Source organism: Ctenocephalides felis, unplaced genomic scaffold, assembly GCF_003426905.1.
Source record: "Ctenocephalides felis isolate EL2017-DRISC unplaced genomic scaffold, ASM342690v1 CF-g0.4_SCAFFOLD_01170, whole genome shotgun sequence".
Lineage (NCBI taxonomy): Eukaryota > Metazoa > Arthropoda > Insecta > Siphonaptera > Pulicidae > Ctenocephalides > Ctenocephalides felis.
Genome location: NW_020537324.1, coordinates 68,247,507 through 68,265,034, shown reverse-complemented (window position 1 = coordinate 68,265,034; position 17,528 = coordinate 68,247,507). Strand labels below are relative to the sequence as shown.

The 17,528-nt window shown below is 28.4% G+C and overlaps 2 protein-coding genes and 1 pseudogene across 2 annotated transcripts; all 3 read right to left on the bottom strand.

Annotated features, from left to right (window-relative positions):
* Positions 1–1,873: 1,873 nt before the first annotated feature.
* LOC113366195 lies at positions 1,874–7,077 on the bottom strand (annotated as a pseudogene).
* An 828-nt stretch (positions 7,078–7,905) lies between these two features.
* Positions 7,906–10,601, bottom strand: LOC113366407 (DET1 homolog). The gene is made up of 5 exons (XM_026608005.1): positions 10,051–10,601; positions 9,741–9,916; positions 8,917–9,627; positions 8,592–8,783; positions 7,906–8,461 (listed from the first exon to the last, which is right to left on the bottom strand). The coding sequence occupies exons 1-5, from the start codon at positions 10,444–10,446 to the stop codon at positions 8,275–8,277; spliced, it is 1,662 nt and encodes a 553-aa protein (XP_026463790.1). The 5' UTR covers positions 10,447–10,601; the 3' UTR covers positions 7,906–8,274.
* A 1,110-nt stretch (positions 10,602–11,711) lies between these two features.
* Positions 11,712–17,293, bottom strand: LOC113367577. Its single transcript, XM_026609172.1, has 7 exons — positions 17,041–17,293; positions 16,697–16,816; positions 16,154–16,531; positions 14,224–15,829; positions 13,659–13,921; positions 13,402–13,592; positions 11,712–12,398 (listed from the first exon to the last, which is right to left on the bottom strand). Exons 1-7 carry the CDS (start codon positions 17,120–17,122, stop codon positions 11,712–11,714), a joined length of 3,327 nt encoding a protein of 1,108 aa, XP_026464957.1. The 5' UTR covers positions 17,123–17,293.
* Positions 17,294–17,528: the final 235 nt, after the last annotated feature.

The window sequence follows — 17,528 nt, the reverse complement described above, 5'->3', positions numbered from 1 at the left end:
TTTAAGTCAGATCAGCATTAACAGCAATTCTTTATTAATGTAATATTTATGTAGTAAAAATTCTAATAAATGCCTACTCAATATATAAATATTTTATGACAAATGAATAATTAATTATTAGTGTCAGCTAATTGTTTATTTACATTCCCCAATCATGTTAAATCCACATCTGATAACTAATTACAAGTTTAAAGAAGGTGAATTTTTAATCAAATTATTCACTGATATTAATAATTCTTTAGAATTAGTACTTGTGCATAATATCTCCAAAGATGAATGGCGTGGATTTTACAATTGCTCCTATATAGAAAATATGACTCAAAAAACTGGTAATTACAAACAATTTGATATTTTTGTGACAATGTTAAGTGCTGGATTGTTAAATACCAGTGATAGTATAAAATTAGAGCTTTTAACATTCAAAGATTTAAAAGAATTACATCACAACAAAACATTTGCACGATCCGAAAGAATAGATCTTACTTCAAAAACCAATAAGAGATATTTAATATTGACATACACTGTTGAATTTGATGAAATCAATTATATCATTACCCTTAGAATATATAGGTCCACCAGATCCAAAAACACACAGAAAAATAATATACAAACTAGAATCTAGATTGAGAAGTATAAAACAAATCTTACAAAATGGCAAAACTGAAACGGCTGTGATAAATAAATTAAAAATGGAAAATAAAAATTTAAATGCCGAAAATATTTTGCTCAAGCAAAAGCTCAAAACAATGCAAAGCAATACTAAATCCAAAAAAAAACATGATTTTGCAAAAAGCATTGATTAAACTTGAGAAAAGTATAACTTTAGAACGAGAAACACATCATCAGTTAGTTCAAAAGTTAAGACTTAACAATTCACGCCTAAAACAGGAACTGAACATTACAAAGCGCAATGAAAAAATATTGCTAACTAAGTTGAAAGAAAATAGTGATGTCTTACGTTCCATAAACAGGAATTATAATTATGGTAATAAGACGAATGCGGGTGGAGAACATGGATCAAGAAAATTGACTCAAATTTATCCGAGAAAAACTAGATGTCATTCAGAATCTCCGGATGGAGTACGTACTTCAAGAAGATTCAGTCAAACTAATTCTACCAAAAGTAGAAGCCATTCACAATCATCTAACTCCTCAAGAAAATCTATATTTACTTTGACATCAGATAAAAGATCTAGATCTTCCTCTGTGGGACATTGCTATTCTCTCAATAGCTTACAAAATTTTAGTTGCAATTCTGCAAGTACCAGACGATCATGTAGCTTGAGAAATATTTCAAATTGCAAAATAAGCAGCTCGAGCAATTCATTAGCAAACCATAGAGCAAGAAGTAGAAGCTTGGAAAATACAAAAAACCCTAAACTCAAAAACGTAGTAAACAGATGCAATAGATCAATGAGTATTCAAGAAGGATTAAAGAAGCAGCAACAACTTTCTGCTGTTAGAAAATTATTTTAAACTAAATTTTCACAACATTATTTCCACCAACATATCACAAAACTCTTGAAATATAAACTATATCAAAGTAAAATATGGCTTTCCATGCTGTGCTAAAATAGTTTTTAAGGGGGTTATAAAGAATCTTGTTTGAAAGTTTTCAAAGTTAAACTATTCAAGATTATTTGCAGTAGAGGTTTTTTCAAAATTTAAATTATTTTCAAAGATATAACTAAAATCATCCTCTTTTTAAATGATATTTGTTATAAAACGTCCTCAGTATCATCATTGAATAAAGAAAAATATTGATAAGAAATAAGTAGATTATTAGTTAATTTATTAATTAATATGCATAAACGTATTCACCTATCAATCCTCATTGTGAAATACTTGGGACTTAATAACATTTCCTTTTTCATCTACATCATCCAAAGTTATAATTATAGGTTTCTTATCACTAATATAACGCTTCATCACAGAGAAATCTTCAATACTTCCTAAATTAGAATCAGTCTGATTTGATTCATTTTCTACAAGCCAATCAGTTTCAGTCTTCAAGGGAGGATCACAATTATTTTTCGTTCTATATCTTTTCCTTGTCTCTGTGCTTTTCTTTGAATTTCTTTTTTTATTAGAAATGGTTGGTTTTATATTATCTGATGTTTGCACTATGATATTTGTAACATCTGACATGGTCGCTGGAACCTCCTGGAATTTTAATTAATATAGTGTATAAAATGTAAAGTTTTTAAATTTTTCAGTCTTTACTTACAATTTTGACATCATAATCGTGATTTGCGGATTTTAGAAGTTCATTATTAAATGGTGTATTCAAAGTATTTTCACTGAGTTCAATATTTTCATACCGCATAGTTTGCAAACGATAATAACCATCAGATTCCACTCTATACCTATAGATAATATTCATAACTATGAGAAAGCAAATATTCATTATATAAGCATAATTGTTTTATTTATATAAAATTCTTCTGTAATAATGTATGAAAGGATACTCTTCCTAAACGATTATTCAGAGATTTGATAAATCTTTTTGAAGTTTGTTAAGAAAAATTTTAAGGATGTTGTGATTATAGTAATATAGTTAGATTGTAGAAATAAATGGAAATAATTACTTAAAACCGCTTATCATTGTTTGACATTGAAAATATTTAAGGCATTGAAAACAAATGAAAACTGTCATCTGCCAAAAACTTCAATTCACTTATGAGCCTAGACAATATTAGAATATGTATAATTAGTTCATGATTATGAATAAGAAAAATGTAATGCCTACATTATTATTGCCCAAAAAACAGCTGAGATGTGCCAAAAATTAAAATAATATAAGATACAGTATATATATATATTGTTATACAGTTAAAAGACTTCAATTTCCAATATAGTGTGGAAATTGAGACTCATTATTTTATTTAAAGCAGTTCTACATTTATCATCGCTCATATTGATGTATATGCATGTATAAACAATAATTATTATTTTTAGGTAAATGGTAAATATTAGTAAAGGATATTAAAAAATTGTAGACGTGGGTACCGGACACATCTTTTGGGTCATCTAGTATATATATATATATATATATATATATATATACACCTGTATAATTATGATAAAATGTTTTCAGACATCCATCTAATAATAAGAAATTGTGCGGGGTGACTGTATACAATTTCCAACAAAATAATACCAACTAATTTACTCACGTGAACCGAGAATGTCCGGTGGCCAGTGGAACCCATGATTCTTAATCAGATGCTTTGTGAGCTCAGAGCCGCGTATAAATCTCTGCTTGCACTTATATACATGACAGCAGTATGCAAACTGAGCATTTTCTTCAATATCAGAATCTGGATCAACTTCACTCTGATTTTCATCATTGCTTGAGGTCAAACGAGCTCTTTGATGGGTCAGAGTGTGTTTTGTCAAACCAGGCAGAGAGCGACAACGGAAATCACAATCCTCAAAGTCACATGCATATTTCTTGACGTCATCATGTGTGTTCATGTGCAATCGTAGATCACGTTTGGTAACACACCTAACAAATAATGATTAGTTTTTATTATAAGAAAGTATTTAGTGATACAATTATTAACTCTTAATAACTCTCTATAATAATAATAAGTTAATAATGTAGCAGTAAGAAAATAGAATGAAGTGAATATACCACACTCAAGAATAGAATAATATTAACCAGACAATTTGAAAAATAAAGATTATATAAAATATTAATTTTATGATGTTATAGATTGTTATATATTGAATGTACTACATTCAAGAATAGAATAATAGCATTTGTTAACAGGGAAGATTTAGACAAAGGGAGATTATTTGAAAAGAGAAGTTGAACTCAGATTATTTAAAGTGCTCATATGAACTAGATTTAAATATTAATATTATGTTATATACAAAAAAAAACATAAATAGTGAATAATCCAACAGACCGAAGCATATGAATAGAAAGCAAAACAATTACAAAGTTTATTGCACAAGAGTCTTAGAATATTAGTCCATTACAGTCTAATCATGTTATATTTATACTTAGTCATATATTATTTAATATTTACCAAGTAGAATATATGTTTATGATATTCAAATATTTATGTTATATATTGTGATGCCAATGCTAGAAAACCAATATTGGCAAAATCAATATTGGTCAGACCAATATTGGCAACTACAATTTAGTGCAGTTAATTCAAATGAGTTTGAAAAAATTCTATTCGAAACCATAGGGTTTAGATTTAATTGAAAGCGGTAACTTTGTTTTTCAAATAAACAGTTGAACATTTTATCTAAATATCTATATTTCAATTTCGATTGATTAAGTCAATTCTTACACATTTTGGAAAGTTCATGCAACTTGCCTTAAGGCTAAATGCCACTTTCAACTAGTTTATTAATTATTTGAATTATAATTGAAAATGAAATACTCACGCATGATCGCAGAGGTAACATTTAAAAACTCTGTCATCGACATGGCGATATCTAATATGTTTGGCCAAAGCAGAAGGTGTTGTGCATGTCATATCACATAATGAACATTTATAATTATTAATATGCAAAGCATATGATCTCGTAATAAACGGTTGGATGGAAAAAATTTACTACAATTTCTGCAGAGAAAGTTCTTCTTAGCACAAACTAAAATGAATAAAATAAACTGATTTTTATAATATAAAAAAATAATATTGAATAAATATTATAAGATTAAATAATTTCAATAAAAAATAGTTCATTTTAAATACTTTTTTCATTTCTTAATGAAGTTATTTCAAAGAAATTGTTAATATATTTTTAATACTTCATCATTTTATCATTTTCATGATTTTAGTTATTTTTTTTACTTTCCCTTTTCACTAATGAAAAGGAGTATTAGAATATCTGTACTTAATAATCTTGAACACAAATATAAAAAATTTAAGTATAATTTATTATATTAAATATGAGTAAACTGAATTATTTTGTAATAAAATATCTAAAAATACTTACGCTCAATAGGAATTTGCCTTAAACAATGATCTGCTAATTTGGTATTATTAGAAAACATAGTTCCACAATGAACACAAGCTACAACTTTTTCTCCAGAATGAGCACGACAATGTTCTGATAGATGAACACATCTTGCACGTTTAACTTTACATCCTAGAAACATTATAAAATAAATGAATTAGAATGAATTAATAAAAATAAAGAGATCATTATTTTAGTATACCTCTCCAGCCACAATAAAAATTAGTATCCTTCTTGTTAGTAGATTGGCTTGCTAGGACATGACACTTTATGTGGTCATAAAATTCCTACAAATAAATTTCTATTGTAAATCATTTTTATATTTATTAAAATAAAATTAATATTTCAAATGGTAAAAAACAAAGCAGAATTATTTTATGAATGTAAAATATATAATTATTCATGTAATTTAATTAATATATATATATATATATTATATAGATATTTTCTATATATATTTATATAGATATATACATATAAATATATTCTATTATTACCTATATATAATCTTATATATATATATATTGAAAAAATATTGTGGAATATATCAGAAAAGAGCAGAGCAAGTTTTGCAGAACTTGATACAAATAAAAAAAAATGCTCACATAATATTTGAATAATCTTCACTTATCACTTTAATTTACTTATACTTAATAATATACATAAAAACCTGTGCGCTTGTAAATTCATCTACACAATCACCCCAACCGCATGAAAATGTTAGTGAATCAGGTATTATATTCCTATTAACGGAATCATGTGTACATCTGGGTAAATCATTTAATTCTCTTAAATTAAAGCCAACTGCTTTTAATTTTGTGTGATATGCATGAAAATTTACATGTTTCACAATAGTATCGCTACAATCAGTTTCAAAGTAGCATACATCCCAAAGGCAGACGTAAACTTCTGTAAAGGTAAATTAAATATAATAACTATAATATATTGATATATAAATATAGATATAATTTAAATCTGTACATTATATATATATATATATATATATATATATATATATATATATATAATAACCATTGGTGCTGATATTGAATATCAATAATATCAAAAATAATGTGATTATTACTATTGAGTATTGCTAATAACGAATGATACACATATACATAAATTTACTCATGTATGTAAACAATTTAAATAACTGTTACAGATCAATAACTTTTTACCATTTAATAGATGGGTCAAATTTGATATGTCTAATATAATTTCTAGGCATTTTTCAGGCGAATATCATAGATAAGAATGAATTTATATAATAAGGATTTATTAATTGATATGATTTAGGATTTAAAGCATTGTAACTTTATTAAATCAATTATATGTTTTGTTTTTAATATTCCATAATAGTATTTATTGTGTATAAGTGTCCATCCATCTCTATTTAATTCATTATCTTCAAATTTACTCTATGAAAGAAGATATGCTTTTTATACAACAGAGATTTACATGACCCGACTTAGAAGGTCAGAATTGAAAAATGTACATCTCTGGGCTCGTTTTTTAAGTGTTAATATATTTAATAAAGTTGGAAACACCCAGAAACATAAACGGGCAAGAACAATGAAAGTAACATACCCAGATAAATGTTAGAAAAGAATTTAAGATAGATTCTAGCAAAGCATAAGTAATTACCTTTATTTTCTTCATTTTTCCTCAAAGCAAGTTCAGGCATGTGGTGTTTTACGTGCAGCTGAAATTTACTATAATCTTCAGTAATAAAGTGACATTTTTTCCATTCGCATTCTAAGGTAAGTTCTACTTCTTGTATGGTACATTTCTTTTTGGGTCGTGGATCGGTGGTAGGACGCCTTTTACGTTTTGCTGTATCATTTTTAATTGTATTATTTTCTATTATTTTTGGTGTTTCATCTTTAATTTCATCATAATCATTCTTAATATCGTGCTGTTCATTAACCCATTCTGAACAGCGAGTTAATTTAAATTCCTGATTGGATTGGGAATTATCATATGAACATAAACTCTCACGACCATTTGTCGTCATTATTTCGAGTTTGAAACAATACTTTCTGTGATATTTAACATTTAACCATTATTCATCGTCTTCAACATTTGACAGAACTTTTAAGCCAACAGAATGTCAGTCAACAGCTCCTTTCGATAATTCGATTTTTTGATTATATCGATAATTTCCGGCCAAGATCGATAATTTCCGTTCAACCGCTTATCGAATTCTAACATTAATGAAGTTATTCAATTTTTTAATATGTCAAACGGACAAGGCTCGTGACAAAATTTTTAGTGTAATATATAAAAAAAAACAATAATTAAAAATGATTTCGAATGATCTTAAAGATTGTTTGAAAGAAGTCGTGGAAGAAGATAATTTTATCAAGACAAAAAGTAATTCCATAATGCATGCTCTGAGGTCAAAGATTTTATATAAGCAAGACAAACCTGAAGATCGAGTGATGGCTGTTGAATATGAATTTGATGAATTTATCCAGGAATTTGAACATAGATTGAATGAACTCCGAAATAAATACAAATCTCTCAATGAGAATTTTTCACAAAAACTAGCAGAGGCAAAAAGAATGGTAGAAGAATCAGAAAGAAGGCTCCAGGAAAACAATAATGAAGCACAATAATACATTTGTAATTATGGATTCTAAAGCGGCTTTGATAAAATCATGTATAACTTCAGTAATACTTAAACAGTCTTTTATTCTTTAATTATATTTACTACGTTTATTACTATTATTTGTAACAATAAAATTTTAAAGTTCAAAATAATAAAATTTAGTATATTTCTAAATTATGTACAATTGTAAAACTCAATAAGGATAATTAAAGTTACATTCAACCTTTTTTTATACCATAGTCTATTTAAACATTTAATTTATATCTATCTATACATACTGTTTGGATTAAAAAGTATCATGTCGCCTTCATATAATGTGCTTTCATAATAAAACATCAAAAAAAACGATAGAAGATAGAAAATCTTTTTATATACAAAATTTTGGATGTAAAAATATAGAGCTGTAGAAAACATCGTCATTTAATTGAGTTACTTATCAAATACGTATATAAATTTGATAATCTAATAAATAAATCAAACTACAATCACTGCCACAAAAGGCACATCATCTATACCCACTTTAAAATTGATCACAAACATATTGCGCAATGTTTAATATTTACAATTTCATTATAAAGATATGTTTTGAGTTAAAAATTACCTTCAAATCTTCTCAACACCCACCTAATTGATTACATCATGTGACCTTTTTAGCTTTTGCAAATAATTTGTAAAAACTAGCTAGCATGTCTGACATGAAAGTTTACAATATACTCAGAATTTGTCCTCTGAACACTAATGGCAAATGGTTCATTAGGATGAAATGTAAAAGCTACCAATCTTCTAGTGGCTGCAGGTGGTGTTTTAGCAACAGCTCCTGCATATATTCGAAACTTGAGAAGGCCAGAATCACGTGCATAAAATCTGAAATAAGAGAAAAATAATTTATCAAAGAGCAATATAATAGAAATATATACTGTTATTTGAATGTTTGAGTCATATCCTTTGTGACTATGTTGTTTGTTAGTAAATAAAATATACTATAATTATTTACCTAATAGGATATTCCCCGCAAGCTTTAGGTCTCTCCATAACTGATACCCATTTGTCATCATAGCTAAACAATGACAAATCCAGATAAGGAGAACTGCTATATGATTGTGCGCTTATTGGTAGTTGTGCAAGAAGTCTTTTTGTAGCCTCTCTTTCACCTCCATAACGTGCACTTATTATTGTATTCTTAAATCTAAATAATAAAATCAATAAACATCAAATGTAATACTGAATTATTACATTGTATGTAATTGTTTATTGCTAATTATGTGATGACAACATTCACATAATTTATACAATAAATTTAAGAAATGAAATATATGTACCTCTGCTGTATCACTTTTGCGTGTATATTATTTGAAGGGGAACATGTGAATTGTGCATCACAATGCACTCTAACATTACGAAACATATCACAGAAATTTTCAAAAAGCTCCAACAATTGCTGAGATGTATTTTCATATACAGCAATAACTAAACTATCTGTAATATTGTATATTACAAAAAATGATATCTGATTGTTTGGCTCATTACTCTTTTGCGTCACAACTTCTTCACTAGTGTACTTAATCAATAGATGATCCTCATTCAGTAATTGCATTTTCCACATTCTCAAAGATTTAAATTGTTCAAAGTTTTGATAAAACTTTCGCAAAGTATGGTAGTTTTTCATTTGCAAAGACAAATTCATTGCTTGCTTATATAAATAAACAAGTAATCTGTGTTTCAAAGAACATATAATATTTTCTTTGAAAGCGTATTGTGTAGCATATGAACCATACACTGCCATTATTTGAAAATTATCATCTTCATAGCAAAATCTACCAATAGTTCTAATTTCAATAAACATTCCATCCACGACTTGAAATATATGTATCAATTGATGTTGTATAGAGAGAATTGCCAGTTTATTATTGTACAAATATAATCCTTGATTGTGTGATAACATGATCTTATCAACTTTAAAATGCCTAGAATCACACAATCTGCCTTCAATCATGTCGATTATGTGGAGTGAATAATCCTCTAAGGGAGATCTGAAAGAATAAATAAATAAATTAAATAAATATATATTTATAAAGTATAAATATATATAAAGTATAAATATATATTTATAAAGGATAAATAATATTTAAGTAAAATCAATTACCTTAATGTTGGTGTCACAGCTTCATTACTTGTATATATATCATAAAATGCAGGACGAAGATCGTCAGGAATAAAACATGCAGAGCCCACAATAACATATCGTCCATCATCAGTAAACAAACTACATTCTCTATTTAATTGTTTACCACTTTGGCAAACATTAACTACATGCTTTATCTGTAAATTACATAATCAATCAAAGTTAATAGTATTTCAATCATCAATATTCTTTTAAATTATGAGATAGCAAAACAAATGATTGCTATAAAGATATATTACATTGAAATAACATCGAGATATAGATTTATTACCTTAAAAAACCTATCAAACACTTTGTTCCTGATCTCAAAAGGACTACCTTCATTTTTGTTCGGAACATAGTCTCCCGTGCAATCCTGGATCAAATCTGCAGCAGCACCTGCACCTTGATATTGGTAGACTTCTACTGATGTTTGATCCGCCGAAAAAGCAATAAAATGTTTTCCATCCGGACTAAATTTTCTTAGAAAACAAGGCGGCTTTTCAACATTGACGATAGTTAAATTGGGAAAAACATTCTGATAAAATTTTCGAGTCATATGAATTTGAGTGCCTGGTTTTCTATCGCCAAATATTTCCCTGTTAATTAATCGTTTGACAATATTTTGAGGATGAATTTTCCTAGGTTTAATGCCTTCATCTTTCGAAGTTTTGTTATATTCTTTCATATTAAGGTAACTTATGTAGCAAATATTAGAAGGAATCTAATGTGTTCGCTTCATTCACAAGCTACAAATAATTTGCATTTAATCATTATTTTATTAAATAACACCGCAAACTTGATACATAATATACATTCGACCCATTTTTTATAATAAATTTGTAAAAGTAACCTAAAATGAAACGTCAAACGATGTCAACATATACAAATGCTTACACATGTGGTTTCTAACCTGTGGGGCGCATATAAATGCTTCCAAAACACTATTTTCAAATTGATGTAATTATTTTTTTTGTATAACTAGTGGTGTATGGTATCGTGCCTTAAGGCAATTTGCTGGAACTTCCCGTACCAAAAGTTTTTTTTTTTTTAAGATTATTTTTTTTTAATCTTTTGATTTTTGAGAAATTTTAAATTTTTGAAAAAAAAAATGACCTTTTGAAAGAAAATGTTTTTTTTTATTTTAAAATAATTTTACCTTGGCCAAAAACTAATCAGCACGTCTCCTTATCAATACAAATCGAATGTTTTTTTAATTATTCAAATCGGTTGATCGGTGTTCCCGAAATCGTCGACAAAAATTTGTATCCGCACACACACACATCCATTTTTTCTAAGGTATGCCAAAATATTCAGAAACCTTTGAAACGTAAAGATATATAAAATTTTTCATTTTCGATTTTTTTGCGATTACTATAGCTTACTCTACGGGAAGTTAAAAAAAAATAAGGAGACCGAATAATAAACCGAAATAAATAATCTATTTAATTGATATTTTTATAATTCATATATAATTTACCTGTCCACCTGTCTACTTCTCTACAATTTTTTCCCGTCTACCTGTTTGTCTGTCCGCTTAAGTCTACACATCCACCTGTCTGCCTTCCTACTTGTTCACCAGATTATCTGCCTATCAGTTTGAAAGTCTACCTGACACATAGCCATGTATTAGCTGTTAATGAATTATTCAGAAAATATTATTTGTTTTAATACAAACCAGTATTTTCATTTTATTTTTTTTAATAAAGTAAAACAATAAAACTTGAAAAATTAAAAATATTAATTCTTTTAATAACTATTGAACAAATTCATCACTGGAAAAATCTTAATACACAAAACATAATAACATTATTCTCTAAAGATAATTACAATATCTTCTGATTAAAAAAATTTAAGAACATAATAATAAATAGTAAAATATAGAAGAGTATTAAATGAATATAAAAATTCTATATACATTTGAACATTGAATCGGACACATTAATTATAAAATTAATCTGTATCCACATAATTATGTGCATATTTGATGCTATTATCATAATTACAAACTTGGCCAATAATTAAGGATTGTACTACCCATGTTGTAGACACTAATGGTATATCTAAATTTTGTGCTTGTTTTCTAACTTTCAGAGGGCAATCAGAATCAGTAACAATTACACTGCCAACTGACGTTCCTAAATCTTCATTTTCAATAATTTTTGTACTAGCACCAGCAGATTTACACACACGACCCCAGAACTTAAGAAAATTGTCATTATCGCTGCACAATAATATAAGAAAATCATTGAAGGGGTTGCTTGATAGTCTCATATATCTTTCTTTTCCTATTTGGTATCTAACATAGCACTTTCTTTCAATGGACCATCCGGCAGGCAAATCATACTCAAGTAATAATTTGTTTGATTTACAACAGTCAACAACCCAAGTATGGAGTACAGCTTTGATATTAGCTGCCAAACACTGAATATACTTGGCCGTGTGACAAGGTCTCGGTGCAATAAGAATGCAAGTACGGTATTTATTTTGTGGTATTTCTTCAAAGTGACTAAACACCAAACCTCCACCAGCCTCTAATTGGTGCCTCAATCTTTCTTTCATGAAAGGCACAGTACAATTTTCTGCATCAGTACTATATTCTGAATCAGTTCCACTCGCTTCACATGCCTCTTGTCTGGCCTGGAAAAGCAAAATGAATCAATAATAAAAATGAAAAACAAAACTAGTAGTGTATGGCATCGTGCCTTAAGGCAAATTGCTGCAACTTCCTGTACCGTAAAGAAATGATTGAGGAATATTGAATGTTTTCAAATAGATTATTATAAATATTGTAACATTGTCTAATATTTATAAGAATTATATGAACTGAATTTTAAAGTTGAAATTATTTGTTTAAAGTATATCAGAACAGAATTAAAATTAAAATCTGAATTATTTTCAATATACAAAAAAAAAAATTCTTGAAAAAAAAAATCCAAAAGCAATTATTTTGTTGAAACAAGCAGAAAGTTCTTTGAATCATTCAAATCGGACGCTTAGTTCTCTCCAAAACTGCCATTTTTTGTACATTTAGCTATGTATCTTCAAAATGGCTGGACCTGCCTTTGCCAAAAACTAATCACCTCTTCTCCCAATCATTACAAATTGAATGTTTTTTAGATCAATCATATCGGATACTTCGTTCTCTCAAAAACTCGATTTGTAGTTTGCCAAAAACTAATCAGCACATCTCCCTATCAATAGGAATCGAATGTTTTTTGAACTATTCAAATCGGTTGATCCGTGCGCCGGAAAACGTGGACGAAAAAAAAATGCAGACATACAATTTACACACACACATTTAAAAGATGAGTATAAAATCAAGTTAAGAATAACATTCTAGATCCTCCCTCCACGAAGTAATGCCTAACGGCGGTTTCCGTGGGGACTAGAGGCAAGTGTAAAGCGGAGGTTTTAGTCGGTATTATACCAGGGCAGTATTGAGTCCGACATACCCGGTCAAAAGACCTAGTCTGGGATGCACAAAAGCAATTCCTTCGCTATACAAAAAAAAAAACACACACATTCATTTTTTCTGAGGTATGCCAAAAAGTTCAGAAACCTTCAAAACATAAAGATATGCAAAAATTTTCATTTTACTATAACTATCCTAAAGAAAGTTAATGACAATTTATGGACTCACCAATTTCAATTTTTGTGAAACATCTTCTGTACATGTTAACAAGAAGCACTTCTTTTGAAAAAGCTTATTCGATGTAGGAATTGGACCTAGCAAGTTTACAGTATCTGGATCGCTGTTGTCATAAAGGCTTCCAGTCACTTTAGAAGTTCGCCTGCCAGACAGGCGCCCGCAACCTTTTACAGGAAACGGCCCTGTATCAGAAATATTATATATAATACATAATTTGTTACAAATGAGTCATTTATTATTTTTGTTACCTGTTAAAACACCAATAATTTTCTTGGGAGTCTTCTGTACTTCTGGTTCAACGCCATGAACTTCCTCAATAGGACCTTTAACAGAAGATGCTTCATCACACTCTGTAGTACTTGCAGGACTGGGAGGTTCGGTTATCGATCTATCACTGCTCTCACTGAACTTTCTCTGTTTACTTCCTCGACCTCCTGTTCTTTTATGTTTATTCAGCCCAGAGGAGCCTGCCTTTGGGGTAATAGCTTTCATTGTAACTTGGCGCCTGCTTCTGCAAAGTAAAAGTTGAATTGATATTGTAGAATATTAACTGATATTGGAAATTAAATAATACTGGAATTTGAAATAAATGCAAATAAAAAGAGAATAGATAAATTTCTTATAAAAAATAATTTAACTAGTTGTAAGTAGCATTTTTAGTAGATCTTCAAAAAAGAACTAAGCTAAAAAAATTGAATAAAAATATATTTAAGCATTACTAGATAAGTTTTAAAGCTAGAAATTATTACTATTATTATTGTGGCTTAATTGGTCATTTTCCTATTTTTTGCTCATTGAAAATAAATAAATTACCTTGGGCCATGTATTATATTATCCAAGCTCACATCTTGACCATTCATTTTCTTTGGTGTGCTATTACTTTCAACTTTGCTAACACTCGTATGAATTTCTTTTATACTTCTGGCTTGATCTTCCGTCAAATATATATCAGATGCCATAACAGATCCACTCTCACCACCATCTGTTTGGACAATGTATTTTACCCTATTCGATTCCTCCAATATTGATGTAACAATTGCTGGTACATACTCTTCTTCATTGTTCAACATAACATAAATAGATTGACCATGCAAGGGCAATATATTTTGTTCACCAAATATAATATACTCATTTAAAAGCGTTTTGGTATGATCATCATCAAATCGGATTGTGAATTTATTGTTATCTTTTACATCTACAACTCGACCAGCATAATATTTTTTATCTACCCACCTGGCTAAAACTCTTTGCATTATTCTAGGATCTTGTTCTGAACTTTGTTCTGATGCAGTAGTATTTAGTGATGGCGTAGCTGGTGTAACTCGAACTGGAATTTTTTCTTTTTTAGGTGTCATGGAAAAATTGGTATTAGAAACGGTTTCAACATATTCACTTATCATCTCTGGTGAATTGATTAGTTCATAGTGATTGTCCACTGCTTCATTGATAAGGGATTTCATTTTAATCATTGAACAGTTATCAGACATAGTGCTTTTATCCTCTTTTTCATTTGATGAATTAAAATCATCTGAAGATAAATCACTACATGCTACCTTGAAAATTTCTTTAATTTGCTTAAACAATTCTTTATGTCCTTTAATGCCTTGTTTATGTACATCAGTCTTTCTTAACGGTACAGCTGGTATCACAAAATTTTCTGGAGCTTTCGTACTATAGACACTGCTTGTTGTGCTAGATGACATTGTTGAAATACGTTTATGATCAGATAATTGATAAACACCAGTACTAGTAACACTACCAGGTGAACTGTTTTGACTCCAATCAGCATTATAATCTAAATATTTTCGATCAGTTCGATTTATAACCAAAGAAACAATGTCATTACTTTCATCAAACCTTGTTATCAACTCAAAAGTAGGTACTTGATCTGGAGAAGAAGAACCTTCAATGTTCAAACCTTCTGAATTATTTAGAAATAAAGATTCTCTTTTATGAAGCTCAGGTGTTTCATTTCCAGAGAAACTAGCCATATCCGAATCATCTTTTGTTGTAAGGTTTGCTGAAGAAAAACAATTGTTTGAAGAATTCATCAAAACACTTTCACCATTAATTAATGTTCGACTATTACTGGTATCTAATGATGTTTCTGGAATATTTAATGAAATACTTGAAGAATCATTTTCTTGACAATCTCCAGAAAATGAAATTATGCTTGTTGACATATTATCCTTATTATCAATGCTATCAGAAATTCGTTTTATTTTTATAACATCAGAAGTTTCATCCTCTATCTTCCGTTTACGATTCATAGTTTCGGGTACATCATTTGATTTTGCACTTGTATCTTTAGTAATTAAATCATTGGCTTCGGAAATAGAAGTATTATATGAAGAATTAGTGCTTGCTAAGTGTGTGTTCTCTGTTGGTGAAGTGTTGTTGAGATCATTATTTGATAGCTCTGAAGAAAAATATGTACAAATTGATAAAATACACAAATAATATATACTTATATATATAAATATGCAAATTGCTTATAAATTAAAAATATGCAAATAATTATTTAATATAATATTTTAACCCATAAACTAAATATAGTTGTTTAGAATGCATAACTAATTTTAAAACTAATATATCACCAAATTACTATTTGAAAACCCATGGACCACTGAATAATAATTATTTGCCTTTAAAGTAGTTAGTAGTAAATATCAGTAAATATTTATATGCAAAGAAATTACATAATGAATAGTAAAAAGTTCATCTACTGTTACTTGTGACTAACCTGTTGATAAAGACGAAGCAGATGGATTCGAAGTAAAGGTATCTGTTGATGTCGCAGGATATAAATCAGTTTCTTCAGAAGTATCGGTTTGATTTTTATCAGTGCATGTTGTAATAGTGCCACTGCCTTTATCTTGATCTGTGTCTGTATTTTTTACTGTAGTCATATTATTTTCAGCATCATCTTGTTTTTCAGAAATTCCATTTTCTGTGACATCTGATAAATTTCCATTCATTGTAAATTTGTCAATTTCTTCAATCTGTGTATCAGCATCAAAATTGGTATCTAATTTCATGTCGGTATTCAATTTGTAATCATCAATTTGCTTCACATTTTCGTCAGAAAATGTTTCTGATAGGCCATCATTTTTCTTGGGGACTAAAAAGATTATAAACAATCAGTGTGGAATTAAATTTTTAGGTTCATTTCATGTGACGGTCTACAACCGTACAAGACATGTTTAGAACAATGTTGTATATAGCATAGAACATTTAAGCTGACATTTAAACTAACATAAAACAAACCATTTATAATGCTTCGTACCTGTTGGAATTGTATTTGAATCTGATTCAGTATTTATGTCATTGTGATTATTTTGTGTTAGATCTCCTTGTGACTCTTCTAAAAACAGTTTCATACTTTCACTTGATTCATTGGGCCCAACTAAAACAAATTAAAATTATTCATAAAATATGAATTTCTTTGGTTATATATAATTTTGTACAATGTACATGCAAATAACCTTATACTGAATGTTAATTTGAATTGATAATTAGATATGTTCCTTTTTTAAATGATTTATAAAGAATAAAAGTTTTAGAGTATAAGAATAAAATATGATATACAAAAAATTATAAAAATTATATTACATTGTAACTTCTTTTTACCTTGAGGTTGTTGACAACTTCCAAAGCTATTGTTCACAGAAGCTTCTATTTTAGTTCCTTCATCAACACTCACATGATCCATAATTACAACTATATAATTTACTATTTACTCATTATACACAAAATATTAAGAAAATATAAAAGATAATGGAACCAATATCAAACTCTGCTTGGAACGTATATAATAAAAAACTGTAATTATATTACATAAAAGAGTAAATGATAACTGTTGATTGTAAATAAAACATAAATAATTTTCAAATAAATATTCTTACAATTTGAAATTAATTTATCACAGACTGAATCTTCTTTGAACGCTTATAAGTAATTACATGTGGGTAAAATCTTCATAGGCAAAATTATAAAATTATAAAACTAAATACGTCAAAATTATCTTTATCTTGTTAAAAGATTGCCGGCAAATATGTTAAACGTGAAGCTTGGCGCATTTAGTTCATAGTGAAGTTGTCGCTGTCAATGACTTGATG